This window comes from Manis javanica, chromosome 11, assembly GCF_040802235.1.
Source record: "Manis javanica isolate MJ-LG chromosome 11, MJ_LKY, whole genome shotgun sequence".
NCBI lineage: Eukaryota > Metazoa > Chordata > Mammalia > Pholidota > Manidae > Manis > Manis javanica.
In genome coordinates, this window is record NC_133166.1 from 111,326,330 (window position 1) to 111,353,085 (window position 26,756).

At 52.6% G+C, this 26,756-nt stretch overlaps 2 protein-coding genes across 6 annotated transcripts in view; both read left to right on the forward strand.

The window, feature by feature from the left end:
- Positions 1-202: 202 nt before the first annotated feature.
- LOC108396691 (tumor necrosis factor receptor superfamily member 25-like) lies at positions 203-21,512 on the forward strand. 3 transcript variants are annotated; one of them, XM_073217318.1, is made up of 12 exons: positions 203-346; positions 8,851-8,932; positions 10,193-10,321; positions 12,179-12,293; positions 13,607-13,683; positions 15,272-15,358; positions 15,746-15,775; positions 15,879-15,904; positions 16,652-16,900; positions 18,803-18,845; positions 19,096-19,233; positions 19,745-21,512. In XM_073217318.1, the coding sequence occupies exons 1-12, from the start codon at positions 299-301 to the stop codon at positions 20,044-20,046; spliced, it is 1,326 nt and encodes a 441-aa protein (XP_073073419.1). In that variant the 5' UTR covers positions 203-298; the 3' UTR covers positions 20,047-21,512. The 3 variants fall into 3 exon arrangements, with proteins under 3 accessions (XP_073073419.1, XP_073073421.1, XP_073073420.1); XM_073217320.1 differs by having other exon boundaries at positions 19,096-19,301; positions 19,745-19,960; XM_073217319.1 differs by lacking the exon at positions 19,096-19,233 and having other exon boundaries at positions 204-346.
- Positions 21,513-23,291: 1,779 nt separating this feature from the next.
- Positions 23,292-26,756, forward strand: part of CARS1 (cysteinyl-tRNA synthetase 1) — a 44,715-nt gene continuing 41,250 nt past the window's right edge. For 2 of the 3 annotated variants that reach the window (XR_012123037.1, XM_073217316.1), the window contains exon 1: positions 23,292-23,411. Coding sequence is in view for 2 of the 3 variants with exons in the window: in XM_073217316.1 (XP_073073417.1) it covers positions 23,387-23,411 (25 nt within the window). In the remaining variant the exon portion in view is untranslated. The remainder of the gene's footprint in view (positions 23,412-26,756) is intronic. The other variant, XM_073217317.1, reaches the window with a different exon arrangement.

Sequence of the window (26,756 nt, forward strand, 5' to 3'; positions counted from 1 at the left end):
GGGTCTGGGACCTCCAGCCCCCGGGACTGGGAAGCAATGAATGTGGCTTAAAGCACCCAGTCTGTGGACTTAGGCAGCCCAAGCCGACCAACACAGGGTGCCTCCTGGTGGCCCGCCTGGACGCATTCAGCTCTAAGAACACTTTCTTTCAGATAATTACATCACTTCCCAAATTAAGGGGTCAGAGCCACCACCCAACTGCCTCGGGCCTGGGACGTGCTGGCGGACACGTGGGCGCAGCGGGCACGCGCGGGCGAGGGCGGGGCCGGAGGGTGCTCTGGTTCATTCGGAGGGAGCCATGGCCGCCGGCCCTGTCGTGCTGCTGCTGCTCCTCCTCGTGGCCTCCGTGAGTGGGGGGCGCAGGGCTGCGGATAAGGCGCGGGGGGCAGGGAGGAGGGCGCGGAGAGTCGGGCTGGGGGGCCGAGGAAGCCGGGGGCGTCCCGAGAAGTGCGGATGGGGCGGCCGGGCGCCGGGAGGCCGGCGGGGGGAGGCGGCGGGGCGGGGCGGTGTTGGCCCTAAGGACCGGGCCCTGCGGGGAAGGTGAGCGCGCGCTGGGCAAGCCCCGGGTGCGCGCCCCGCGGCGCGGCCTCTGGGACGTGCCCCCAGCCAGCCGCTCCATGACCGGGACGCCCTGAACCCCCGCCCCCGCCGGCGAGGCGGGTGCGCTGCGGGCTCTGCCGGGCGGGGCGGGGCGACTAGAGCTGCCGGCGCTGCCCACGCGCCCTGCCTCGGGCTGCCGGTGGGCCGGTGGGGCTCGCGGCGGCGCCCCGGTGTTTTAGGTGTGTCTCAAGCCTCTGTCCAAGTGTGAGCTTGAGCCCCCCATTCGTCTGCGATCGGTTATCCCGGGCACGTGTCAGGAGGGTTAAGGATCAGCCGGAAGGGTGAAGGGCGCTGCAGAAGTTTTGTTTTTTTAAAAAAATAGATCTGGTCTCTTATTTTATCAGCTCAGCTGTTCTTACACGATATTGCGTTCATACAGAAATAGTTCCATGTAGGGATTTTCTTTTACTGGCTTCTGATTATCACGAACGTCTTTTCGAGGGCGAGTAGTTGCTCTCGGTAATCGCCTCGTCCCGGGAAGTGATCGCCGTGTGCACCTAAACCATTGGTGGGAGCCGGTGTCCCAACTCGGCCGTCTCCACGGAGGTCTCAGAGGCCAGCCCTGGGGCTCCAGGCGGCACACCTTGCCCCTTTCAACGGGCAGAGGACCCAGGGAGGCTCAAAATGTCAACGCTGCCTGCGTCTCTAAGTCTCCGCGAAGCCAGTTTGTCGGCAGCATTACTATTTTCCTCCTTTGAAAGATTGCCTCGTCTACGTTTAGTGCTTTTAAATGATGATCCGTGCATCAACTTCAGTTTTTTTGTAAAGTTCTTGGGTTAAGTCCAGTGCGGGTGTAACTCCCGGGAGGGGAATTCCCGAGCAAAATACCTAGCTGAAACCGAGTCAAAGGGAGAAATAAAGTTTAACACGTTTATTGCTTACAAGCAATCGTCCCGCGTCTCTCCTGCTGCAGCAGAAGCGAGTGTATATACTCCCCCCAGCCTCTCAGGTCCGGGTAAGCCCTCCCTCTCCCATGTAATTACCCACTGATGGGGGTAGACTGCTTCTCTCCACCCCTTGGAAATGCCTGTTGATATGGAGACGCACTAAGGCGAGAGATTCTAGAAATACTGCAATTTTACCCACAGTGGGTGTGTTGCAGTCTGGAGTACATTCCTGAACAGCACTTCTGAGACGCTCTGGCTGGGTGCTGAAGCTGGGTGCTGGTGCTTTAGGGTTTGCCAAGTGTGGGGGCAGTGTCTGTGTGGGTTGGTTCCCCAGCACAGGCACACTGAGATCCGGAGGTCAGATAAGCTGTCACTCAGCCCTGCCCTCCAGGCTGGTTGTTCCGCAGCTTTCTTTATGGGCATCATTTGTATCCTGGCAAAGCCTGGCTGGTGATGCCTGCAAGGCCACTTCTAGGAGCCAGAAAGGCTTTATTCAGCCTTTTCTTAAATGAAACTTGGCCATGCATCAGAACGCCTCGGTTGGTGTTTGTTGGGTACCTGCCAGGGCCAGCTGCCTGTCCTGGATCCCGGAGGCCTGGGGCCAGGAGGGCCTGCCTGCCTGCCTCGGGCGTGCAGAGGAAGCTCCTCCACGGCGCTGTACTGCGCGCCAGGGCTACTTGGGACTCTCTCCGGAGCCTTTTTGAATCCTGCCGTGCCCTGGGTGGTGGTTTTCAGTTACTGAGTCTTTCTGCAGCCCCTCTCGGCCCCTCCTCCAGTCGTGTGAGGGTGCGCTTGCCCGGGAGCAGGTTGCCCTCGCTCATCTGAGCCCTCGGCTTCATTCAGGCCCTCCGCCTGGACCTTTGTGGGGTCCGCAAGAGACTGCAGGCTGATTCACAGGACATTGGGTGTCTAGTGGGCGATTCCTTAGGGATTTATTGGGAGGGAAGGGAGGGCTGCTGGAAGGAGCCTGAGGGGATAGTAGAGCCAGGAGGGCTGCCTGGCTGGGGCAAGGCCCCTGGAAGTGGAGGCATTGCCAGTGGGCAGTTGGGGCTGAGGGGTGGGGAGGATGGGAACCCTTGGTCACCGCAGGGCAGGGGCAGGAGGAATAAGTCCAGTACTCACATTGATGTGAAATTTACAGGGACACCAAAACACTCAGGAAACAGTATTACAATATTCTGATGGAGTATTTTTTTTTTAATGAGAAATTCATGCCCCCAAAAGTGCATGATGGGGAAAAAAAGGAACATCTTAAAGTGCTCCTGTACTTGGCCTGACTGTGTCCACCTATTTCAAACCCTATAATCCCAACCCTGATTCCTGTAAAATTTTATTAACAAAAGCTGGCAGCAGTTTGCCAGTTAGATTTTTTTTTAAATGTTGCCTTAAATAGTATTTATCTTGATTGATTGATTTATCTTGATCGATTTGCTAAAACAAAAAATTTTGGGAGGCCCTCTACATTTTGCTTTACCCTTGTCCTCCTGAGCCTGGGAGGTCAGGAGATATTGGAGGGCACGTACCAGGGGGTGCCAGGATGCCTACAGCAGTACAGTGGAAACAGCCGGGCCCCCCACCCCTGCCCAGGAGAGCTGGAGGTGGGAGGCCTTGGGTTGAGTGAATGTTGCAGGTGGAGACTTCAGGGGTGTCTGTGGGGAGCCCTTGAGTGGCTGAAACAGCTTCTTAACTGGCAGTATTCCAGAAAGGAAAGCTACGTTCCTCTTGGCTGAGCTTGTTCTTTCCTAAAAGGTTTTTAGTTTTTAAAGTTCCATTCTGAAATGATGTCAAACTTTGGAAAAGTAATCAGTCTTCCAGATGGTTGCACAGCAGCGTGACTGCCCCACAGGCACTGTGCACTTAGAAATGGTTGCTTTTAAATTATATGGATTTTAGTCCTGCTTAAAAATATACATAAATAGAATAGACTGGCACAGGACGTCCTGTAGCCTTCACCTGGATCTCCCAGAGGAAGTTCTCTCACACCCCCACAGGGCAGTGCCCAGAGCCAGGGGCCTGGCTTCTGGGTATGCTTCGATCCCACCTACAGACCGCCTTCATTTTCGCCAGCTGCCGGCTGGCATCCCTGGTGACTTGAGAGCGTAGCACATCTCTCTTCTTTTGTTCCATGATCTTAACCCCATTGAAGAAGACCGATCCAAAAATTCTGTAGAATGTTTCTCAGTTTGGGCTAGTCTGGTGGTTTCTTGTGAATAAATTCCTGCTAGGCAGTCTCAGCAAAAATCCCGCAGCTTGTGGCTTTTTTTTTTTTTTTGAGAGGGCATCTCTCATATTTATTGATCAAATGGTTGTTAACAACAATAAAATTCAGTATAGGGGAGTCAGTGCTCAGTGCACAATCATTAATCCACCCCAAGCCTAATTCTCATCAGTCTCCAATCTTCTGAAGCATAACGAACAAGTTCTTAGATGGTGAACAAATTCTTACTTAGTGAATAAGTTCTTACATGGTGAACAGTGCAAGGGCAGTCACCACAGAAACTTTCGGTTTTGATCACACATTATGAACTATAAACAATCAGGTCAAATATGAATATTCGTTTGATTTTTATACTTGATTTATATGTGGATCCCACATTTCTCCCTTTATTATTATTATTATTTTTTTTCTTTTTTTTGAGAGGGCATCTCTCATATTTATTGATCAAATGGTTGTTAACAACAATAAAATTCTGTATAGGGGGGTCAATGCTCAATGCAAAATCATTAATCCATCTCGTCTAATTCTCGTCAGTCTCCAATCTTCTGAAGCATAACGAACAAGTTCTTACATGGTGAACGAATTCTTACATAGTGAATAAATTCTTACATGGTGAACAGTACAAGGGCAGTCATCACAGAAACTTTCGGTTTTGATCACGCATTATGAACTATAAACAATCAGGTCAAATATGAATATTCGTTTGATTTTTATACTTGATTTATATGTGGATCCCACATTTCTCCCTTTATTATTATTATTATTTTTATTTTTAATAAAATGCTGAGGTGGTAGGTAGATGCAAGATAAAGGTAGAAAACATAGTTTAGTGTTGTAAGAGAGCAATTGTAGATGATCAGGTGTGTGCCTATAGACTGTGTGTTAATCCAAGCTAGACAGGGGCATTAAAACATCCACGGATGCAGAAGATTTCTCTCAAAACGGGCGGTGAGGTTCTGAGCCTCACCACTGTTGATCCCCAATTTCTCACCTGATGGCCCCCCTGTGACTGTGCCTGTCTTAGGTTGTTCCTCCCTTGAGGAATCTTACCCGTCTCTGGCTAACCAGTCATCTTCCGGGGCCATACAGGGAGATATAAAGTTGGTAAGTGAGAGAGAAGCCATATTGTTTGAAAAGGTTAGCTTTTTACTTCTTTGCAGATTTATGCCCTGTGGCTTCTATGCCCAGCATTTGTCTTGAGGTATCTTTACCACCTGGAGGAATTATGATACTCGGTAAATTCGATATGAGGCACGAATTCTATTTAAGGGTTGTAATTAGGAAGGAAGAAGAAAAGCTATAGATGTAGCATATGGAAGAAAACATGGGAGGATTGATTATTTCTTTGATATATCTTCTTGTAGAGTAACTTAAGCATGTATAGGTTTTAAACTACTAACTAAATTGCACACACACTTTAACATAATAGGAATACGGTGACATAAAGCAAATCTATAATTACCAGCCATCTCCAGTGAAGCCAAGAAAACCATTTAGGCACCCTAGGCATTTGTGAAAATTTGTCTATGATATGATGGATATTGTCCAACTGTACTTGAACAGTCTGAGAGAAGTCAGACAAATTAAAACAACCCATTCCTGGGAACTGTTCACATCCCGTATGTTCTTTTAACAGTAGATAGTCTGTAGTCGTAAGATTTTGGAGCACTACAACTTGCACTTCTCCTAATTCTTGGTTGAGTTCCGACAGTATAGATCCGGTCAAATTTGTTGTTTTACTGTATGCACAGGCCAGCTTAGATATCTCCTTCCTCATTCCAATGGCAAGTCCAGGAACCGGTGGGATGGATGCAGCTACAACTGCAGCAGCGCCTGGATCTTTGTGGAGGTTTTTTGATGATCATCTTCTGGTATGAGTCTTCCAGAGAGTGCTGATGTTGGAAGTTCTTCTTCATATCTTATCTTAGTTCATTTTCTGGGTAGCCAAATTAGGCTTTGATCTTCTGTATAAACACAAACAGACCCTTTGCCCACACTTTGATATGCCCTTTATACCATTGTGAAGAACTCATTGGAGGTCACCACACAGGAACTGCTTTTTTTTTTTTTTAAGAGAAAGGAATATTATCAGAAAAGAGTACCTCCATAGCTGATCATCTGACACCCTTTAAGTGATCAAAATTAAGGATATTTAAAGCATGCGTTAATCGTTGATTTACCATTAGTTTTATCCTATCAAGGAGTAATCCCCCTTTTCTTTCTTTCTTTCTTTCTTTCTTTTTTTTTTAATCTTTAATCTACACTTAGATGAAGAATATTATGTTTACTAGGCTCTCCCCTATACCAGGTCCCCCCTATAAACCACATTACAGTCACTGTCCATCAGCATAGCAAAATGTTGTAGAATCACTACTTGTCCTCTCTGTGTTGTGCAGCCCTCCCCTTTCTCCCACCCCCCCATTATGCATGCTAATCTTAATACCCCCTTTCTTCTTCCCCCCCTATCCCTCCCTGCCCACCCATCCTCCCCAGTCCCCCCTTTCCCTTTGGTACCTGTTAGTCCATTTTGGGGTTCTGTGATTCTGCTGCTGTTTTGTTCCTTCAGTTTTTCCTTTGTTCTTATACTCCTCAGATGAGTGAAATCATTTGGTATTTCTCTTTCTCCACTTGGCTTATTTCACTGAGCATAATACTCTCCAGCTCCATCCATGTTGCTGCAAATGGTTGGATTTTTCCACTTCGTATGGCTGAGTAGTATTCCATTGTGTATATGTACCACATCTTCTTTATCCATCCATCTATCGATGGACATTTAGGTTGCTTCCAATTCTTGGTTATTGTAAATAGTGCTGCGATAAACATAGGGGTGCATCTGTCTTTCTCAAACTTGATTGCTGCATTCTTAGGGTAAATTCCTAGGAGTGGAATTCCTGGGTCAAATGGTAGGTCTGTTTTGAGCATTTTGATGAACCTCCATACTGCTTTCCACAATGGTTGAACTAGTTTACATTCCCACCAGCAGTGTAGGAGGGTTCCCCTTTCTCCACAGCCTCGCCAACATTTGTTGTTGTTTGTCTTTTGGATGACAGCCATCCTTACTGGTGTGAGGTGATACCTCATTGTAGTTTTAATTTGCATTTCTCTGATAATTAGCGATGTGGAGCATCTTTTCATGTGTCTCTTGGCCATCTGTATTTCTTTTTTGGAGAACTGTCTGTTCAGTTCCTCTGCCCATTTTTTAATTGGGTTATTTGTTTTTTGTTTGTTGAGGCGTGTGAGCTCTTTATATATTTTGGACATCAGTCCTTTATCGGATCTGTCATTTACAAATATATTGTCCCATACTGTAGGGTTCCTTTTTGTTCTATTGATGGTGTCTTTTGCTGTACAGAAGCTTTTCAGCTTAATATAGTCCCACTTGCTCACTTTTGCCGCAGCTTGTGGCTTTTTGACTGCACCCTCTCAGGAGACCCCAGATGCCTGGTGTCGATTTGTCCCCTCGCCAGTGATGTTGGCTTCGATGACAGTTCAGGTGGTGTTGGCTGTGTTTCTTTTTTAACATTTGTGATTACTAATGTCCTGGGAGTTGCTTTGAACCTATGTAAATACAGTTTTTCCTCCTGCTTTCCTTCACCACTGTTAGCATTCATCAGTGACTCTTGCCTGGGACAGTTGTGACTACTGTGTTTGTAAACTGAATTTTCTTCTTTAAACCCATGTAAATATATATTTTTTCTGTTTTTGCTTCATTTTTCCCAAGTTAAAATACAACCGAAACCAGTAAACACTAAATAGAGAATCTGTTCAGGCTTTCCAGTGAAGTGTCAGGGAGAGGGGGGATAAAGGAAGAAAAGCCAGAAAAGATGGGGGGAAAGAATAAAGTGTGGCATCAGAAATGCAACAGAACATAGCAAAAGTAACTAAATACAGGGGTGATCCAATCTGTACAAAGAGGTTAAACTGATACATGAATTAGCAGGTTGCATTTGAAAGAAAAATCTGGCAATGCATTTTTAAGAGCTGTGCCCAAAAGGAAGCGGTGAGGGGCAAGCAGGTGGGGAAGTGTAGACCGATGATGCCAGGCACGTTCTAACCTGGGACCACAGACTGGCATTTCCCAGTTGATTACAGGATTCACGGCCGAAAGCATTTGTGGGGGCAGAAGTTCAGGCCACGGCGGGTGGTTGTGTGTTCGCACTTCTGTCCCGTCGCAGCGTTAGTCAACACTGGCACGTTGCCCGCGGAGGACACAAAGGGTTGGATTCTTGCGAGCCTCCGATCACCACATTTTCATCAACCTGTCAGCGCATGACTGGTTTTCTGGGTGTTTCTGTGTGAAGGCGCCTTACTTCACTATATACAACTATATATAGTGTATAACTGTACTGAATGTATAGTTGATGCGTTAATCTGGAAGGTGGCCGACAGCACTCCAGCTCCTGCCTGAATGAAGCTTATTGAACCCATGGGTTTTTCCGGAAGGCACATCACAGCCTTCTTGCCTGTTGGAACGTAGACGGCACTTCAGCGCTATGCTCGGGGACCATTTTAACAGCAAAATCACCAACTAAACAAAAATACTAGAAGCCAACCGGGCTGTGGTGCTGAAAGACACATTTCATTCTGAGTGCTCACACGAGGAGGGCAGGGCGTTGCCTTAGGCCGCCTCCACTGCACACATGCGTGCTGGGCGGTGGGCTGTTCGGCTGTTCCCGGTGAGCCCAAGAAGGGCTGCCAGTATCAGCTTTGGGAATGCAAAGTTAGTGGGTGGACAAGTTTGCAGAGACAGAATTGAGCAAATGATAAGGATTGACCATACTAGTGAAATAATTGTGAAACCCTCTATATCCAATAACATGGCCTCGAAATACAAAACAAAAAGGGACGCAAATGCAGGGTGAAATCTACAGATGGACAAACTTAGTAGATTTTACTAATACCCCAAAAACCAATACATTGAGTATCAAAAAAAAAAAATCAGTAAAGATATATAAAAAAAAAAAAACGGGGACCACATAATGAACAGGCTTCTGTGTCCTCCTGACCTGGGAGAAGGGAGGCCGCAGCAGAGCCATCCCCACGAGGGAGGCGGTGCCCCTGCTGGAGGGTGGGCGTCTATGTGTGTCTGCGTGGTCTGTGGCTCCGCCAGTGGGGGCAGCCCTGACATGTCTCTCCTGACTGCAGGTGGCCGTGGCGACCAGCGGGACCCGCTGTGCTTCAGACGAGTATCAGAACCTGGGCCTGTGCTGCAAACTCTGCCCGGCTGGTGAGTCCCAGGACGCCTTCTGGAGCCTTCCGGGGCAGGCGTCCTGACAACATCCAGCGGAACCAGAGGCTGTGCTGGGGGCAGGGGACCTGGCTGGTTCAGGGGAGGTGGACCTCTCCTTGGCCACCCATTTACTCCATCTGTGCCCACTTTGGGTGGGGGGCTCCTGGGCGAACAGGAGTCTGTGTGCTTGTCTTAGGGTGGGTGAGGTGCGTTCAGCAGGGCTTGGAGCACAGAGGGGGCACATGCCCAGGCTGGACACCCCACCTGCCTCCCACCAGGGCAGTGACGGTGGACTCCTGAGGAGGGGGAGCTCGCAGCCGCCGCGTTCACGACACATCCATAGAGGCCTGTCCATCCTCACGAGGCCACTGTGGAGCCACCCTATAAGGCAGATGGGGGGCCCGGGCTCCACGGGCCTGCGCTGCCCACCCCCGTGCCACGGCCCTGCATGGCCATCAGCACCACAGCGTCTGAGCCTTCATGGGGACCTGGGCAGAGGCCACTGCCCTGCACACATGCACCCCCATCCACACACACACACACACACACACACTCACACACTGTCACTGAAGCTGCCTTCGTGGGGCAGCTCCTCCTCTAAGGGGCCAGCCGCACACCCACCATTACCATCTGCCTCCTGCACACCTGCTCACTTGGCTAGTATCCACGACCCCATCCCTTCCCAGCACTCCTGTTTCAGAGGTCCAACACACACCTGTGTGCACATGCACACACACCCCACGTCTGGGAATGAATCAGACAGGTGGTCTGACCTGAAAGCTGTGAGCTCCAAGCACATGTGCAAAGGGCATGTTGTTTTAGCTGCTTCACAGGGGGCGTGGCGGCCACAAGGGCCCGTCCAGGACTGGGATCGGCACGTGTGTTCCTAGGCAGCCAGCGCTCCCCTGCAAATCTCAGAAGCTGCTGAGCCCACTCGTTAGGAGCCTGGCGTGGGGTCAGGTGGACATGCTCACTTGCAGGCCCCCAGGCGGGCTCCAGTGTGCCCACTCAAAACCATCCACTCACACACGCTACAGGATATCAGTAAAGGCCGAGGGGCGATTCAGGTCCCTGGTTCCTGGGACGCATGTGGCTGGTATCAATCCAGAATTCAAGGAGATAGGAGGTGAGGGCCTGGTCTGTGCAGGGGGCTTAGCCACCAGGTGCTAGGGGCCTCCCTAGGCAGAGGTCTCAGCCAGGCTGGGTGGGGTCTAACCCGGGCCCCCACCTCACCCCTACCTCCTTTCCCTCACACAGGCCACTACCTCCTCCAAGCCTGCAGTGTGAACCACACTACAGGAAGGTGTGTCAGATGTGAGCATGGGACCTTCATGTCACATCCCAACAGGGAAGCCGACTGTTGGCCATGGACACGGTGCCGGGAGGGTAAGTGGACTGCAGTCAGGCACAGCGGGTTCCTTGCTGTTTAACACAGGGCCCCCTGTGCCTCGGCTTGTGGGCATTGCCCTGGAGGTAGTTACTACAGATGAACGCAGAGATCGAGCTGCCAGAGGACCCGTCAGAGGTGCTCGTGTGATCCCGAGCATACACACAGATGTAGAAGAATGCAGGAATAATGTGCAGAAGCTCATGTAAATTTCCACTTGTCAGCACCAAATTGCTTTAAAAATGTAATTTCTCAAAGAGATACTATTTGTATTAGCAAAAAAAAAAAAGAAAACGAAATAAGATACTTGGGATAAATCTAGCAAAGGATGTATAGAATGTTTATGTGAACTAACATTTAAGAAATTAAACAGGTAGAGAAGTCACAGTAAGACTGTAAGAGAGTCCATGTTTTAAGTTCTCCATGGAGGGGTTTTTAGATTCAGTGCATTGCTAAATAAAATCTCAATAGCCTGTATCATGCAGTCCACCCTAAATATAGACAGTTTTCACTAAAGAACAGGATCACGACAGGGGTTTTCACAAATCTTGGTAAGATGGCATTTGCCAAAACTCCCCTAAAGGATGGAAACGATAGCACGTGGGCTCTCCCACGTACTAAGACTTCGTACAAAGAGGTGGTGGAGACCATGTGACGTTCACAGAGGGGTAGACAGTTTGGTCAGTAGGACAGGTTAGAGTGCCCCGTCACTGAAACGCAGTGTGTGGCCCCGGGACCCGTCCCAGGAGAAAGGGTGGCGCCCCAAAGGATGCAAGGCTAGGTGGTTGCTCGTCCACATACCTGTGACCTCAGGGCAGTGAAAATAGTTTCACCTAAGTTATAAAAATCACAAATTATAAGAGTAAGATTGATAAAAGGGACAACATTAAAATGGCAAACTTCTGTTCATTCAAAGACAACCAGACTTGAAAAGTGAAGCCGTGAAGTGGGGGAAGAGATTTTTAATGCACGCAAATGATGTAAAATTAAGATGCATTTTCATTAACAAGTGAAAGACGCCTATAAATCATTGATGAGGTTTGGGAAAAGTCTGCTTGGAGAACGACCCACACGTTGCAAAGAAAATGAAACAGACATAAGCAGTAAACATACAAAAGGCCCTGGAGTAAATCAAACGGTAGAAAAGCTATTTTCTGTCTTCCAGGCGGACAGATTTAAGATGTTCATGCAGGAATTCCTGGGGATGTAGAACTGTGGGGACACATACCAGGGGGGGAAGTAGGAATCAATGCAGCCACTTTGGAAAACAGCCGTGGCCTTGTTGGTGAGGCTGAGGATGCACTGACGCCCCTGCTTCGGTGGGGGGTCCAGGCCCTCAGGGTTGCAGGTGATGGTCTCGGTCCAGGGCTGCAGCCCCCTTTTATTTCTATGTGTGTCTCACATGTAGTTCTTTAATTGTGCTAGAAAGTGTGGCAGAAGGGCGGATGAGTTTCTGAAATATGCCTCCCTTCACAAAGCCGTTCACACAGTGTTTCCACGTCCCGTGTTTTGAGGGGGTCTGGCAGGCCGTGGCGTGCGTCAAACCCTGCACCTGTGTAGATGTGCACACACAGGAAGGTGGTCAGCAGTGTGAGGGCAGAGGTTACCGCCAGGGGCAGGGGCAGAGGGGTTCTGTGCTGTCCGCCACCGCCTGACGTTTACTTGTGTGAGTGCAGGGGAGAGGTGTTCTCTCTGTGGGCCACTCAAGGTGAAAGGCATTATCTGGGGTTGCTTCAGAGGCATGCGCTCTGCGCCTGCAGCTCAGATTACAGGGAGTATGGTCGCTGGCTGTGGTGAGTATGGGCGCACACCGTCCCACCCGTGGTGATTCACCCTCAGTCTTCTCCCTTGAGCAGACCAAGAGGTCGTGGCTGCGGGCTCCGAATCCAGCGACCAGCAGTGCCAGTGCAGGTCTGGGCGCTTCTACTGTGACTCCGAGGACTGCATGGAGAGTTGCTTCCAGTGTCAAAGGTGCCCTGGGTGTGGCCCCCCCGCCCCTGCTCCTTCCTGGAACGAGCCTCAGTTTTTCCACCTATAAAATGGGGCTGATGGTAGCACCTGCCCCACAGAGGCATCCTAGAGATGACATCAAACAAATCGCTCGGTGGCCAGCCTAGAAACAGTGCTCAGTCACTTGATTGATTGATTGATTGATTGAGGAATGGTTATAAGCCCCACGGTGGGCTGTTTCGGCCTCAAGCACCCAGCAACGGGCACTCAGAGCACATGCAGTGATGAGTCTGTGATGGATGGGGGTGCAACTAGAAGACCGGGCTCCTAAGCAGGGGCCTGATGAGGGCGGGAGGGAGCCAGAGGCAGTTCTGGGGGATGAGAGAGAGTGGCAGCCCCTTGCCCTGTGGCAGAGCAGGACAGCTGTCACTGTGGTGGCTGTAACAAAGCACTGTAGCAGGTGGCTTTCAAACAACAAATGTGTTCTTTCACAGCTCTGGAGACCACAAGTCCGGAGTCCAGGTGTCGGCTCCCTCTGAAGGCTCTGGGGGAGGCCCCTTCCTGCCTTTTCCAGCCTCCGGCAGACCGGGGTGCCCCTTGGCTTGCCGACGCCTCACTCCAGTCTCTGCTTCCGTCTTCGCCTGGCCTCCTCCCTCTTTGTGTCTCTGTCTTCACGTGGCCTTCACGTGCACACACGTTTCGCTTTTATAAGGACACCAGTCATTGGGTGAGGCCCACCCTAATCTGGTTGTGCTCATCTTAATGCAAGTACATCCGCATAGACCCTGTTTCCAGACGAGGTCACATTCTTCTCGGTGGGCATGGCTTTGGAGTGGACCTTCTGGGGAGACATTTACCGTGGCAAATGGCTCCCATTTGTGAGGCGCACAGTAGACTCTTTATCTCAGAGCACACTGGGCTGTTGGTTCACGTCCCTAACGAGTCCAGAGTAAGGACTCCCTTCAGGTCTGCTTTGATCAGTCCTCTGGCTTCTCTGGACTCGCTTGCCTGTCTGCTTCTCTGCGGGCTTCGTCTCTGGGCTGGCTTCCCTCTTGGTGGAGATACGGCTACAGCAGGTCTAGCACTTGTAACCACAGACAGCTCTATCCCGGAAAAGGGTGGTGTTTCCCCATATAAATCACAGATAATTCCCAGGCCTTGCTCTCATGAACCAGCTGGGCTGGATAGCCTGGGAAGTGCCAGGCACTGATTGACTGAAGCCTGGTGGGCCAGCCTGGGAACTGGGGTGGGTTGGGTCTCTGGGTGGTGAGAAGGATGCCCTGGCTCAGTCTGGGCAGGGAGAAATAATGCTCGGGATTTCTCCACTACTTCAGGTGTGATGGCCTCACCCTTCAGGCCTGCAGTGCCACGAGAAATGCAGTCTGTGCCACAGAAGTGAGTCCAGAGCCAGGTAAGAGGCCAAGTCCATCTCCTAAGTCCAGTCAGCAAACCTCCAGAGAGGTGAAGTGGAGGCCTTGCGGGCCATGGTGTCCGTTGTCACCGCTCACCTGTGGCTGTAGTAGACGCTGGAGGCAGGAAGTCGTGGGTGTGCTCGGCTGGGTCCCCATAAAACCTCGTTTACAAACAGGCAGTGCCCATCTTGAGTGGGCACATGCAGTCCCTGAGCACGAGCTCTGCCTTCGCCATCCCTGCTCCCGAGTTGTGGCCGTGTAGGGTTAGGCTCAGCACCCCAGGCTGAGCGGGTGGCGCTTTGCTGTTGCCCTGCCTCGGGCCCAGGGCTGGCATGGTGGGCTCCCCGAGAGGCCTTCAGGCTTCCCTGGTGAGCGCCCCTGCTTCCCTGCGTGCTTTCACCCAGGCCCAGCCCCTGCCCTGCGGGGCTCTTGGGCGTGATGAGACCTGAGGCGGGCACGTGCCCTCAGCCTCGGAGCCCTTTGTCATGTGTCTGTGCAAGATTCTTGCCCATTTTTATGTTGAGTTGTCTGGGTTTTTATTTTTTTCGATGATGATTTATAAACATGAGGTACAGCCCTTTGTGGGGTGCCGTGTGACTCCGTGGGCTGTGAGCCAGGGGGTGGCTTTCAGGGTGGGACCTGCCATAAGTACATACAAATGACCGAATGTCTTGTTTTGAAAAAAGAGTCCCTGCCTGCCTGCGACCAGTGTCACCTGGTCTTAAACCACGCAGGGCTGGAGTCTGGCGCCTTCTGTGCTCTTGGCTGAGTCCTTTTATGGCAGGCCTGCGGGAGTGGATGCGGCCCTGTCCCCTGCCTCGTATGGTCAGGCTACTCTTGGGCTCTCATGTGCCAGTTACCATTTCAGAATCGGCTGGTTGATTTCCATGGAAAAGTTTTGATTTGAATGACATGGAAGCACTTTTAAAGGATACTTTAGCAGCCAAAAAGAAGGAAAAACTAGGACGGCTTACTTGGAGAACAAGGGAGAGCCTTCAGTCCCAGTGATGGCGTCCCATGAAGCATCTGCTCCATCATCCTCCCGCCCTTAGAGGCGCAGGGCCAGCCCAGATAGCCCCAGTGTGGCATGATCCACGGCGCGCAGGGGCCTGTGTCCATGGCTCCTATGGGTGCTGGGATGTTACAGGGTGAGACCAGGACACCCAAGTGGTCACACCACATATCTACTCAGGGGGACCCTGCTGTGTCCCTCCGGCCACCACGGCCAGCCCTTGCAGTCAGGCCTGCTCCTCTCCCTCCTCCTGGCCTCCAGGCCGGAGTAAACCCCTCAGCTGTGACCCCACACCAGAGCCCCGTCCCAGGCGGAGTAGCAGGACCTGCTGTCACTCTTCTCGCCGTGCAGACCTGATGCCTCCCGACGCCTGAGCAAGGCCCCCTGGAGCTTGGGTCCTCATCTGTGGCCCAGGAAGGGTGAGCCCGTGCTCTGACCCCCACCAGGGACGTTCAAGGAGAAGAAGATCCGTGGGGAAGCACTGGGGGGCTGCTGTCCGGGCGGGGGCTTTGTGTAGCACGTCGCCGGATGAGAGAGCGTGCCCAGCCCCACTGCGCGCCCTCTGTCTCTTCCAGGAAGCGCGGGCCCGTGGGAGTGGCTCGTGCTGTCTGGGGCCCTTCTCATCGCCGTCTTCCTTTTCCTCTGCCTCTGTGGAAGGAAAGGTATGTTGGAGTCAGGTCAGTCCTGGAGAAAAAGCTGCCAGGAGCTCAGGCATGTGGGGGCCTGTTATGTAGGGGGTTCTTGATCGGGAGTTTTTCATGTAAAATACGGCTGTGCTCACTCCGACCCATTGTGTGCCTGAGCTAGAGCTCTGGGATGGGGCCACCTGCTGGGCTCCTGACGTGGGTCTGGGGACCAGGGCCTCAGGCCAGTGCTGCAGTCAGGGTGTCTGGGGTGCCCTCGGCCGGGGAGCAGGGGCACTGGTGCCACTTGTGCGTGGGCTCCCGGGGGGCAGACGGGGTGCGGTCTGAGCACCTGCTAAGCTCACCGCCTGTGTCTGCTCAGGTGTGTGGCTCTCATGTTAACTAATGCTTTCTCTTACTTTTCAGTTGTGATGTGGGTCGTCAGCTGGTTAAAACGTAAGTTCACTGTCCTGGTGAGGAAAGGCGTTTCCTTTTTCCCGGGGGGCCGTTGTCCAGGTTAACATCAAGTATCCTGATTTCTGGCTCTTTCGATTTCCAGGAAGGGCGAGTGAGCCAGGCCTGGCTGTAAGTATCAGGAGGTCCGGGAGACACCGGCCCCTGGGAGGGAGGGGGTGAGGCGGCCCGGTCTCCCCTGTATCTGCAGCTCAGCCTGGGTGGGAGAGCCTGCATCTGCCTTGTTAGAGCTCCAGAATATTCTGGAAGAGGACTTAAATTTTGCTAATCTAGACCACAGAGTAGAAACTGAGGCAGAGGGGCAAGGGGTGTCCTGTGCGTTTCCCCGAAAAATCACACAATTTGGGGGGCCTACAGTGGGGACTGACTGTCTCATGGTTTGAAGGCCCGAGGTCAGAAGTCAAGGTGCGGACAGGGCCTGCTCCTTCAGGCTCTCGGGGAGGCCCCCTCCCTCCTCCCGCAGGCCCAGCAATCCCCGGCGGGCTTTGGCCTGTAGACCCGTCCCGGGAACCCCTGCCTCTGTCTTCACATGGCCCGCTCCTCTGTGCCTGTGGATCTCTCTGCCTACAAGGACACCCGTTACTGGGTTCAGGGCCCACTCTAATCCAGAATGCCTTGCCTGCAAAAACCCTCTTTCTAGATTAGGTCTCATTCACAGGCAGCAGGGGTGAGGACCTGGACGCAGCTTGTCTGTCTCCCCAAGGAGTCGGGGGCAGAGAGGGGAGCTGACACCATGCGCTGGTCTCTAAAATTGTACAGTCCTTGCTTCTCAGACAGTTGACATTTCTTTCTCTAAAAGTGGCTGGGGAAGGGCTTGTGCCTAGGTTCCTGTCACCAAAAGAAATGACTGTCCTTTAGTCACCTCGAAGCAGCCAGCCTGATGAGGTTCTAATACCCATGAACCCCATGGGGGACGTGCCAGCCCCTGGCTCGGAAGCGCCACCGTTGGAGGAAGAAGCCTTGGCCCTGGTGCCCGGGGCCGGGACCTGCCCAGGGCCCTCCGGAGACACTGGGGAGAGTGTGGAGCCACAGGCAGTGGCGGCCACGGGAAGTCCAGCAGCCCCAGAACAGGCCCCGACGGCCCTTGGCCTCAGCATTCTCGAGCAGGTAGGTCCGCGGGTCCGAGTCGGGCCGAGGCCTGCCCTTGTGCACTTGCTGTGTGCAAAGCTGAGTTAAGTGCTGGCATGCGTGTTCCTGTGAGATTCTGGTGTGGATTTCCTGGGGCTGCCCTGACAGCCCCACAGGCGGGGTGGGGACGGGAGGTGCTTAGACAGCAGGGATTTATTCTCAGTCTGGAGGATGCAAGTCTGAGATCGATGCGGGTCCTTTTGAGGCTGGGCGGGGGGGGGCATCTGGTCCAGGCCTCACCTGGTGCTGGGGGGCGCTAGCCGTCTGTGGGGCTCCTTGGCTGATAGGAGCGTGACCCCAGTTTGTGCCTGCACCTTACACAGCCTTGTGTGGGGACCTGTCACACTTCCCCTTTCCACAGGACACCTGTCACACGATTAGAGCCCACCCTGATGGCCTCATTTGAACTGCCACTTGCAACGGTCCTGTTGCCAAATGTGGCCACACTCACAGGAACTGGGGGTTAGGGCTTCAGCATCTTTGCTGGGGACACAGTTCAACCCATAACAGTCCCTAACCTGGCCTGCTGGCCAGTGGGACCGTGTCACCGAGGGGCACTGGGGCTCAGAGAGTGTCCTCTTCTTGGGACCCAGGGAGGCCCTGCTGCCAGTGCTGGACACGGCAGCCCCCTGGATGCGTGCTCATCTCTGAGACCAGCGTAGCAGGCATCTGCTGAGCACTTCCTGTGTGCCGGCTCTGGCATCTGCAGAAGATGGTTACAGGGCCATGGCGGGAGGGGTGAGCCTTGTAGGACAGAGCAGCTGGGCACGGAGGAAAGTGATGGTCCCATTGTCCGCCATGGGGCTTCTGGGGCCTTCACAAATTGGTGACATCTGAATAGGATTTGACAAGATAAGCAGACACCCACTAAGTGGTCTTGAGGAGGGGGGGAGCTCTTCAGGAAGTGTGAGTGGCATGTGTAGCACATCAGGGGGGCCTGGAGCTGGTGTTTGGGGTGTGAGGAGGCCCCTGTTCTGGATCCTAAAGGCAGGTCATGGGTCACCTGTGCTGAAGGCCAGGACCCGGTGCCCATCCGGTATGGACGTGGAGGCTGAAGCTCTGGAGACTGGGTCATCTGCCCTTGGGCATCATTTGTGACTCCTCAGATTGCCTAAGGGGTCTGAGACTAATTAAACACAGATGTCGGGACCCCCCTGGCCATGCCAGCAGGGGAACTGGGGGCCATAACTGGGATTTGAATGCACACAGTCAGGCTCCAGCCCTGGGCCCACAGCAGGTGGCTCTACCACAGGGGCCACCTGACCTTGTCCTCAGGGAAGCATTCGGTCCACCTCCAGGGGGACTCTGCCTCATGAGCAGTCAGCTCCAGCTGCCCAGTGTGGCCTGGACAGGCTCAGGCTTCCTAAACTAGGAAGCGGCCATGAGGCCCCTGATAGATTTTCACAGTGCCTTCTGTGCGCGGGTATTCTCTCCATTAGTGTCACCCAGAGTGAGACAGGTCACCCCTAGGGGACATGGTTCCCCTGTACGTGCTGCCCCCACCCAGGGTTGGGGGAGTGGAGCCTACGTCTGGCGGTGGGGAGCACACTCAGAGCAGCCGTACCCAGGACCCCTGCCCACCCAAGCAGGGGCAGCCATGACTCCACAGTGTGGCCCCTGAACCTGGGCCACGTTCCTGGGGAACAAGAACCAGAGAGCACAGATGGGCCGTGAGCTCTCTGCTACTTGGTGGGGGGCTGGGGGCACTCCACGCAGGCCAGCCGTGCCTCTGGGCTCCCAGGTGTTTGCGTGATCATAGGATCTCCCCGGCCCCTATCCTGCTGCTCCCATGAGAAACTGGGTTCTGGTTCTGTGTCAGTAGAATTACGATGAGAGGCTACACAGAATTTCTGCAACATTTTTACTCTCTTCTCTCCACAGAAATATGAACAAAAGTATTTTTTGAGGAATATGCCCAGCGATGGTAAGTCATCCCGATTTCTTCATGTATTGCAACTGTTTAGGCGTAAATCTTATTTTGGTGTGAATGTCAGGCTTCATGTCTTTGTGAGAAGGGGGAGCATCTGCTGACATGAAGCCATGGAGAGCCTTCCTGAGGACTTGAGATGCACTTCTTCATACTCACTTAGTGCCTTGACGGAAAGCAGATGTGTGTCACGTAGGAGTTTTGTGGGGTTCATAAAGAAAAATTGAATGTTGCTTTTATTTTATAGCACATACATGTTTCAGGAAAAGATGTGGCAGGGTGATAGGAATACCTCTGAAACTAGATGAGCTGGCCCCCATTGGCTGTGAGATGATGATTTTAGTGGCACGTAACAAGGATCTGTGGGGCACGTGCTACATTCCAGGTATTTTTTATGACTCACCCTCACCAACAGCTCTGCAGGATGACCCATTTTACAGATTGAAAAACAAGGCAAGTCAAGGCTCAGAGAGGTTACAAAACTCAGCCCAGGTCTCATGTCCTAGCCATGGTCCCCCAGCTGACTGCAAGAGGCCTTTTCAAGCCTGACCTCTGACAGTCTCTCTCCAGCTGTAGTGGGAAAGAGGAAGCGAAGGGCGGGCCTCAGCAGACTCCTCATTCCCATGGAGCTCATGGCTTTCCCTGGGTCGCTGGCTCAAATAACAAGCATCAACCACAGCCAGAGCCACTGCAGGATGGGGCCGATCTCGTGCTCCTGGTCTCTGGGCCCAGTGTCTTTGGCGTCTGCCGGGGCCGTGCACTTCCTGGGTGTAGTGTGCCAGCTGGTACCCAGCCCTTGGGGAAGATAGAAACACCCCAAAGAGCAGAGTCCCCTCTGATGCTTGCGCGTTCCTTCCAGAGATGTAAACAACCTCTTCCTGTGTTTTTCTTTGCAGACATAAGGATCTATTATGAATTTGAACATCAAGTTCCAGAGTGTAAATGGAGGATGTTCATGAGATTTATTGGACTTGACGAAAATGAAATAGAGATTTGTGAAAGGGAGAATCCCGGGAATTTGCTGGAACAGCATCATAAGATGCTCCTCAAGTGGACTCAAAAGCTGGGAAGGAAAACTTCTATTTTCAAACTAATGGCCGTCCTCCATAAAATGGAGCTACATACATGTTTGCAAAATATTATAAACAAATTGATAGCTGAAAATATCCTAGTTAATTGTGAAGAGACTACCAATTAGAGGAAACCCCTTTTTTAATTCATTGTGAACTTTTTTGATCCAGAATGGTACTTTAAGCCGCATCCTAAGTGGATGTGATGTGAGCTGCTTTCCCAGTTGTGGTCCAGCTGGAGACTGCAGGAATCGAAGGTCCTGATATGCCTCTGATCTGACCCGGATAGATTCTTCCAGTAGGGAGGTTCTGCTTGCAAACGAGTGCTTCTCTGTCAGAACAAAGGGAGCCAGAGGGCAGCCTGTGGGCCGCGGGGCAGGTGGGGGCTTATCCTAAGCGGATCCAGGGAGCCTGTTTGGCAGAGACCTATTTATTGTGCTGGGTGGGTTCATGTTCCTCAGAACGTCTTACCAGGTGCTGAGGTCAGGAGAGTTTAGTTACTATCTTCCTGCTCCCACGGACTTGATATCAGAGCCACTGTGATATCCCTGTGAGGTCCCCACGAACAGGGTGTGGCACTGACAGGATCTCTGTGTACAAGCAAGTCAATGACAGGCCACTGCTGGCCACCCTGAGTAGTCGCAGACACTAGAATACACCTGACACTGGGCCAGACCATCAGTCAAGACTTGTGCCAAGTGGTAACGCTGAACTGAGACCAGACCCCACCTTTCTAAATTGAGACTACCTCTCCTCCCCTGGGTTTATATTCCCTGGGGTCTTTGTCCCTGGGAATGACAGTGCTGTCCACCCATTGCTCAGCTCAGAATGGGAGCCCCACCAGGCCTTGGAAAAAGTCACACATCAGTCCACTTATTTCCATCCAGCGCCAAGTATCTTCAGCTTCCTGTTTATCATCAAAGTAAGTGCCACAACCACCCAGTCTCTCAGTCCAGAAACTTGGATGCCATCCCCAACCCCGCCGCTTCCCTCACCCCCGGCGCACCCCAGCATTTCCTCGCCACTCTGGCTTGCTGGGTGTCACATGGTGGAGCATGGTGACCTTTTCTAAGTGCCTTAATGATTTTGTTTATTTTATTAAGGTGGTATTATTGATACACAATCTTACGAAGGTTTCACATGAGCAACATGGTTATTACACTCACCCATATTATCAAGTCCCCCCCCACACCCCATTGCACTCGCTGTCCATCAGCGTAGTAAGATGACACAGTCACTACTTGTCTTCTCTGCTATACTGCCTTCTCTGTGACCCCCTACATGCTAATCATACCCCTTAATATCCTCCCTCCCTCCCCTTCCCCTCTGGTAACTGCTAGTCCCTTCTTGGGGTCTTTGAGTGAAATCATTTGGTACTTGTCTTTCTCTGCGTGGCTTATTTCCTTGAGCATACTATCCTCTAGCTCTATCCATGTTGTAAATGGTAGAATTTGTTTTCTTATGGCCGAATAATATTCCATATGTGTATGTACCACCTCTTTATCCACCTCCTGATGGACGCTTAGGTTGCTTCCTATCGTGGTCATTGTAAATAGTGCTGCAATAAACGGGTGCATATGCCTCTTTGAATCTGTGATCTTGTTTTCTTTGGGTAAGTTCCTAGGAGTGGAATTCCTGGGTCAAATGGTAATTCTATTTTTAGTTTTTTGAGGAACCTCCGTATTGCTTTCCATGATGGTTGAACTAGCTTATGTTCCAGGGGTTTTGTTCTTAGGTAGTTTTTTGGTGACCAATGTCTACTGGTAATAGGTCAGTTCAGATTTTCTTTTTCTTCCTGGGTTAGTCTTAGAAGTTTGTATTTTGCTAGAAAGTTGCCCGTTTCTTCTAGGTTATCCAATTTTTTGCCATATTTTTCATAGTATTCTCTAATAATTCATTGTATTTCTACGGTGTCTGTAGTGATTTTTCCTTTCTCATTTCTGATTCTGTTTATTATACTCTTTTCTTTCTTGGTAAGTCTGGCTAGGGGTTTATCTATTTTGTTGATTTTCTCAAAGAACCAGCTCCTGGTTCCATTGATTCTGTTGTTTTATTCTTCTTTATTTTATTTATTTCTTCTACTGGCTTTGGGCTCATTTGTTCTTCTTTTTCTAGTTTCATTAATTGTGAATGTAGACTGTTCACCGTAATGTTTTTAAGTGTCAGTGTACAAGTATCAAGTTTGTATAGGTTGGAATGTATTTTTTCTTCACCTATTAAAGTTTTACATGTTAAAAAGAGCTTCCTCAAAAAAAAAAAAAAAAGAACTTCCTCTTACTCCAATGGGTACTCGACCTTGGGCATGATGTCCTTGGGAGGTGATGTCATGCACAGGGGAAGACTAGGACCCCAAGGATGTGATTTGTGGGAGGAGGGGCTCTGGAATGGGGATCAGGGGCCAGAGAAGCCGCTCCTCCCCTGGGTTTATATTCCCTGGGGTCTTTGTCCCTGGGAATGACAGTGCTGTCCACCCATTGCTCAGCTCAGAATGGGAGCCCCACCCTTCCCGCCTCACTCCAACCAGGCCTTGGAAATAGTCACACATCAATCAGTCCACTTATTTCCATCCAGTGCCAAGTATCTTCAGCTGCCTGTTTATCATTAAAGTAAGCGCCACAACCACCCAGTCTCTCAGTCCAGAAACTTGGGTGCCATCCCCAACCCCGCCGCTTCCCTCACCCCCGGCGCACCCCAGCATTTCCTCGCCACTCTGGCTTGCTGGGATCTGTGCTCCCCGTGCGAGTCCAGCCAGGCCACTTAACTCTCCTATGGGCTATGGAAACTGCTTACTGTCAATCTTGCTTTCCTGGGGCTTCCCCGAATCCATTCTGCCCCGCCTCCGCAGCGGAAACGAACGGTGCTGAAGCCCAAATCCTGTCAGGCCTACAGGAGAACTGTTAGATCTGGGCTTCCGTGGCTCTCTGCCGTTGCTGGCTTAGCTTACAAGATGTTTCAAGAAGCGCCAGCCCTAGCCTGGGCTCCTGCCCCATCTCTTGCCAGGGCTGCTCCAGCGTGTCCTGTGGTCGCCTGGGGTCATTTGCTGGACTGCCCCTCTGGAAGGCACTGCCCACGCATTCTCCAAGCCTCCTTGGAACTTGTCCTCCCCCCGGGCCAGCACATTCCTGCCCCTGAGAGGCGCGCTCCGACTGCCCGGCCGGGGCTGGCCCAAACCCACGTAGCGTAGCGCTGGCACCCGTGCGTGAGACGATCTGGCCCTGACGCCTGTCTCCCCGCGGCGAGACTGCAGCCCCGCGCCGGCCCCGGGGACGGTGCTCCAGGGCGCCGGCCGCCGCGCGGGGAAACACGGCTCCCGGCCCGAGGCGGGCGGCGGCGTCCGGAGGCGTGGCGTTGCCTAGCGACCGGGCGGGTCCCGGAAGGCGGGGCGGGCGCGGGGCGGGCCTTCCGGGGCGGCGGTTGCATCAGATTCTGGGAAGCTGTCTCCGCGGCGGCGGTGCCCCAGTTCCTACGATGGCAGGTTCCTCCGGGGAGCAGGGTGAGTGCCCGCGGCGGGGCGGGCGGGGACCCCGGGTCTAACGGGCTGTGTTCCCGGGGCGGGCGGGGGCGACCGGCTGTCAGGGGGCTGGGTCCCCGGGGCAGATAGCGATTCAGGCTCCGAGAGTGCCTGGCACCCGGCTCGCAGGGGCGACCCCGCGCTTAGGGTTCTGGCTCCCGGGGGCAGATAGATGAGTGACTCCAAACCTGAGGGCGGGCTTGGGGGCGACCCCGGGACGCGCAGGCAGGGCTGGGGCTCCTCTAACTATCCCCCTACCCCTTCCCAGCCTCAGTCGTTTTGTTGGGTGTGCCCCCGACCCCGAGGTGGTGGCCCTACTTTTTACCCCCACCGGCCCCTGGGTGGGATCTCGCCCCCTCCTGGCCCCGCTGGACTTTTGGTCTTGGGACCGGCAGATCCCAGGGTTTTTGGTTTCCTCGCAGCAGCATCCGGGGGTGGCGGAGGAGACCCGGGCATGCCAGGGACGCACACATGAAAGGGCTTGGGCTCTTCACAAAGGCTTTCATCTGGGGCTCCCGGAACAGTGGCCATTGGGATCTTCCTGGTCGGGGCATTATTGCCCCAGCTTATTGCCACCGCCCAGGAGGTTCAGTGAGCAGCTCCAGCTCTGCCCACACAGGTCACCCATGTCACCAGGGGGTGGACAAGTTCGTCCACAGATAGACCTCCGAAGAGCACTGGGTCTTTTCCCACCATCCCTCAAGCAAGACTGTAGGTGCCAGAAAGACCAGAGATTGTCGCCTAGATTCCTAAGCCTGGAGCAAAAATTCCTGAGGAGGAATCCTCAGTGTGTAGTTCTTATTCTCTTGGCTGGTGAAAATTACATGCAGGTACTGAGAGGATGCCACCCCGCCTACAGCTGAACGGTGTCAGGCTTCCTTGGCACCTGGGATCTCCCTTGCTCCTGAGGGCTCTGGGGTTCTAGGCCAGGAGCTCTGACCACCTGGGTGGCCTGATGACGTGGGAGGCACTCAGGTGACAGGGCTGCTGATCCATGCTAATACCCACCTTCCTGGCGTGCCTCCTTGCAACTGACAGGTGTGCCCAGATTCCTGCACTGCCACGCAGCCCTCAGAAGTCCACCCAGACTCCCATAAAATAGTAGCGCCTTTCACAGCCCAGCTTGGAGCTGGCCTGGTGTCTGGGGGTCCCAGCTCTACCCCTTCCTCACAGTACAGTGAGTAACGTGTGTATGTCAAAGGAGTCGTGGATGTGCAGGACTTAGAACAATGCCTGGAACAGGAGAGGCGCTGTGTCAGTGATGAAAACTGGAGCTTGTTTCTGTGTTGTTTTTAATAAAAGTGTGTTTTTTTTGGTTCACTTTAGCATATAAATGACGTACTAGGTTTGTCTTTTATTGCTTCAGAACCTTAGTAAGAGCTGGTCTGTTTTTGGAGGTTGATACGTAAATGGGATTTTCAAACACCAAGTTATCTGGACAGCGGATGGCTTTTCCTCGTCCTAAACCTTAGGGCAGTATCTCTCAGCCAGCGCGCTGACCCAGGTAGGGCATGGCCTGCCTGCTCTTCCTTCTCACCCGTGCTTCCACCCCACCCGTGCCCCACAGTGCCCCCTCCCCCCACCCCAGACTTCCCCCCTCTGAGGAAGCAGGAAATAAAATGATAATGGCCTCATACCACGGCCAGAGTTCTAGATACTTTTGGTTTCCAGTTTCGGAATGCTTTTCGTTTCCAAGTGGACGAAAGTGACCATCTTCCCAGCTTGCAAGGAGGCTCTCTTTACAATATTCTTTTCACTTCCAGTTATCTTTGGGTGTCTCGGATGTCTGGTGGCCCCTGTGATGGCACTGGGTTTATGGCTTTGCCTTTGTAGCTTGAAGCTGAGCCCCCATTCCAAGGCCCAGTTGTCTTAGGCAGGTGAGTCTCAGCTCCGAGGACGCCCAGGTGGATGGAACGCATTGCAGAGACCTTGCCCTGCAGATTGGGGGCCCTCTTTGATGGCTGCATGTTAGGTCAGACTTCTGGTTTCATTTTTTATAGCTCAGTTCAAAGAGTTTTCAAAATAATAATGCAGCTAGCATTTTTCTCAGCATCAGTCTGTGCCAGGCACTGATCTAAATACATGTGTTATGGCGACCCTTTGGTATATGCTGTTCTCATCTTCCTGTACAGGCAAGAATCTGGAGGTTCTGAGAAGTGAAGTGATTTATCCGAGGTCACACAGCTCGCTACTGGCAGTGCCAGGCTTCCCACCCAGGTTGTTTGAGCACAGTGTGGATCTTAACTGCTAACACTGTGTTGTCTTCCATGGTTCTATTCAGAATGATTACAAGGTCCCCAGTTTCAGAGTGAGTCAAGGTAGACAAGAGGATAAAGCTGGTATGCATTGCTGTGTTTCTAAAGAAGAAAACACATTTATAGACTACGAATATTGATTCACCTATGGATTCATGTTCCCATGTTTCCCAGTATTTGCTTTTTGAGAGTCATAAGAGATGGTGCCCCTGGGGTGGTCCGGTGTCCATGCTGTCTTTGCTGGCTACAGTGCCATCTGATCCCCCACTTGTCATCAGGGCAGCAGATTGTCCTAAGAACCAAAAGGTTTGTGAAAGACGTGGGGAAGTAAAGTCCCATGTGGCAGCATCATAGCTGCAAGTAGGTGGGAAATGGTCAGAGTAGTTCAGATGATTTGCCAGGAGGGGTCTGAACTACCTGCTCAGTGGGTGTGCTTTGAGCCCCTGCTTTGTGGGACATTGCCAGGCCCTGGACAGACAGCAGCAAACAAGGCTGAGGGTCGTAGCTGGGCCAGGCTTCCCGTCCAGCAGGGCAGTATGTGAGGGCAGTGGGAGTGAGAAGCCTGTGCGGTGCGTAGATGCAGGGGCGGCTGCCCAGCCAGCTCCTGGCCGAGGCTTACGTGGGCGGCTCCTTTCCCGTCACTTCTCGGTGCACATGCTGCTGGATGGGCCAGTCTGGGGAGGTGGTTCAGAGCCCAGGCTCCTTCCTCTGTGCCTCCAAAATCTGCCAGGGCCTCGGCTGGGTCCTCCCCTGCCAGCCATCCTTTGGGCAAGGTGGAGTGTAGGGAAGCAGGTGGGAGGCCCTCCTGGGCCTGGCTGGACGCAGTGGTAGGAGATGGTATACTGGCCAAGCCCAGTCCCAGAGCCTGGAGATGGGGGACGTGGGTCTGGTGAGCCTCCAGGACTCTGCTTCTGAGGGGGGGCAGGGCAATGGAGGGGGGTGGGGAGGCTCTGTATGTGGGCTTTGAGTGTCAAGGCTGAAACCTCCTCACCCGTGCCCACCCGGCCTTAGTGCAGGCAGCCTTCACTGCCAGGACCCCACCCATGCCAAGGGTCCTGGCAGTGAAGGCTTC

What these genes read in the sequence shown, in the direction of transcription:
- LOC108396691 (XM_073217318.1), top strand. Translation starts at nt 299, where the DNA reads ATGGCCGCCGGCCCTGTCGTGCTGCTGCTGCTCCTCCTCGTGGCCTCC. An exon ending in CTGCCTCTGTGGAAGGAAAG is followed by an intron (nt 15,359 to 15,745) that starts GTATGTTGGAGT and finishes CTTACTTTTCAG; the next exon opens with TTGTGATGTGGGTCGTCAGC. An exon ending in GAGGAATATGCCCAGCGATG is followed by an intron (nt 18,846 to 19,095) that starts GTAAGTCATCCC and finishes TTTATTTTATAG; the next exon opens with CACATACATGTTTCAGGAAA.